Raw genomic sequence first — 1,884 nt, 5'->3', positions numbered from 1 at the left:
TTAGTCTGCTTAAATTAGTTTTATAAAAAATACTCTTGAAAATAAAAACAAAAAATAATTTTAAATTAAAAATGTTTTATAACAAAAAATGTAATATATACTTTTTCAAGCAAAAAATCCTTTTTGAAACTAAGAGAGCTTATTACATGTAAATTTACTTGACAATAAAAATAAAGTTTTAGAAAATATTAAAGCAACTGTGAAAAACTTGGTCATTAATCGTAAACATGCTTGGAATGCCAACTAGTCATGAAAAAAACAGCATTTAAAAAAAAAAGTTTTTATTACAGGTTTAAAACTGTGAGACTTAAAAGAACCTTTGAAAATGATTTTTTGTCTTAAAAATTCTTAAAGTATTTTAAGTACTAAAACTATGTTATGAAAAGTTGTTAACTTGTTTTAAAAAACATTGTCTGAATAAAAGGCTCTAAACAATTTAAAGTTAATTGTTATTTCTCACACAAAGTAAATTAATGAAATTAAATTGTAAGTTTTATTTGATAAAAACTCACTTAATAATATAAATATAGAAAATAATTTATTTAATCATAATTTCTAAAATATTTACCAATTTTTAGTATTCGTTAAAAATATTTATATAAATTAAATTAAGCACAACAGACCTTATTATAAAGCATAGTAAAATATGTTTTGTACTTAAAAAGAAATTTTGCTCTATAATGAATTGTGACTTGATAAAATTAAATAATAAAACAAACTTTAAAATAATGTTTATTCAATGTATCAACATAAACCAAATCTTTTTAACAAAACACATTAATCTCTTGATCTTTATGAAAAAGGCTAAAACTTTTATTTTCACTTTTAATTAGTATTTACCTTTGCATGAAAAATATCAAGTTTTTAGTTACTTAGGTCTGTTACACTACTCTTAAGAATTACCTTCAGTTTTTGATAATTAATTTTTACATTTTTTTTCTCAAATAACAATGGTTATTTTCAATAGCTTAAAAAAAATTAAATATTAAAAGTCTGTTATCAACACTAAGCAAAAATAAGTTTATCAAAATTGCTTAATTAGCAGTCTGTAAAATCCAAGTTTAATCACAATCTCATTGTATTACTACCTTTAACAAAAACTCTTAATAGTTTTTATAGCATCCAATTGAATCAAATGCAGCGGTTTGTTGTAAATTACCATATGCCATATGTAAACCAAATGTCAGTTTTTCATTTTTCCATATCAGTATCATATGTGCTCACCAGGTCGTTCTGAATCAGCAAAATGTCCTCCAACAAGCACTTCTCATACAGCACCTCCCACCACTTCTTTTCGGAATGCTCCACCAGAGGCACTCTCATGTCGCAGCACTGGAGGCAGAGGTGGATCACGGCGATTGAAAGTTTTTGAGGGGAGTGCTTCATGCATGCAGGATTGACGTACGAGTCCTTCAACATCCCGTAGCACATGTTGCTTACAGCGCTGTTGTCCCACTCATCTTCAGGGAACAGCTTTGAGATGGAGTGGAGATAGTGTAAAAGATACTTGTGTGGGTGACAGTAGGCCGTGTCAAACTTCAGCATTCTCAGCATCAGCAGCTCGAAAGAGGCAATGCTGTCCCTGAATTTCCAGTACTCCTCATCGAGGCCCAAAAACTTGTCGGGGTGCAGGGCCCTGTGGCAGACGTTGACCACGTCCCTTATCCTTGTCTGCTGCTCCTCAAGCTTAGTGGCATGGTATATTGCGGTGGTGGCCACAGTGTAAGGGCAGTAGTCGGATGGTGAAGCGTGTTTGAAGAAATCGTGGTAGAGAGAACAGGCGCTGGCCACCACCAGGTCTTTCAAGCGCAACTTCTCTGAGCACTCAAATATGAATTTGATGCATTTGGTGTGGGTTTGTTTGTCCATTATAATCTAACTGTA

At 31.4% G+C, this 1,884-nt stretch overlaps 1 protein-coding gene across 1 annotated transcript; it reads right to left on the bottom strand.

The window, feature by feature from the left end:
• Window positions 1-1,047: 1,047 nt before the first annotated feature.
• LOC145833194 (cyclin-Q-like) lies at window positions 1,048-1,884 on the bottom strand. Its single transcript, XM_082940396.1, has one exon. The coding sequence runs from the start codon at window positions 1,867-1,869 to the stop codon at window positions 1,192-1,194; it is 678 nt and encodes a 225-aa protein (XP_082796522.1). The 5' UTR covers window positions 1,870-1,884; the 3' UTR covers window positions 1,048-1,191.

Source organism: Thalia democratica, chromosome 1 (genome assembly GCF_965202585.1).
Source record: "Thalia democratica chromosome 1, ktThaDemo2.hap1.1, whole genome shotgun sequence".
Lineage (NCBI taxonomy): Eukaryota > Metazoa > Chordata > Thaliacea > Salpida > Salpidae > Thalia > Thalia democratica.
Note: the sequence above shows the minus strand (reverse complement) of the source record. Positions and strands in the feature narration are given on the sequence as shown.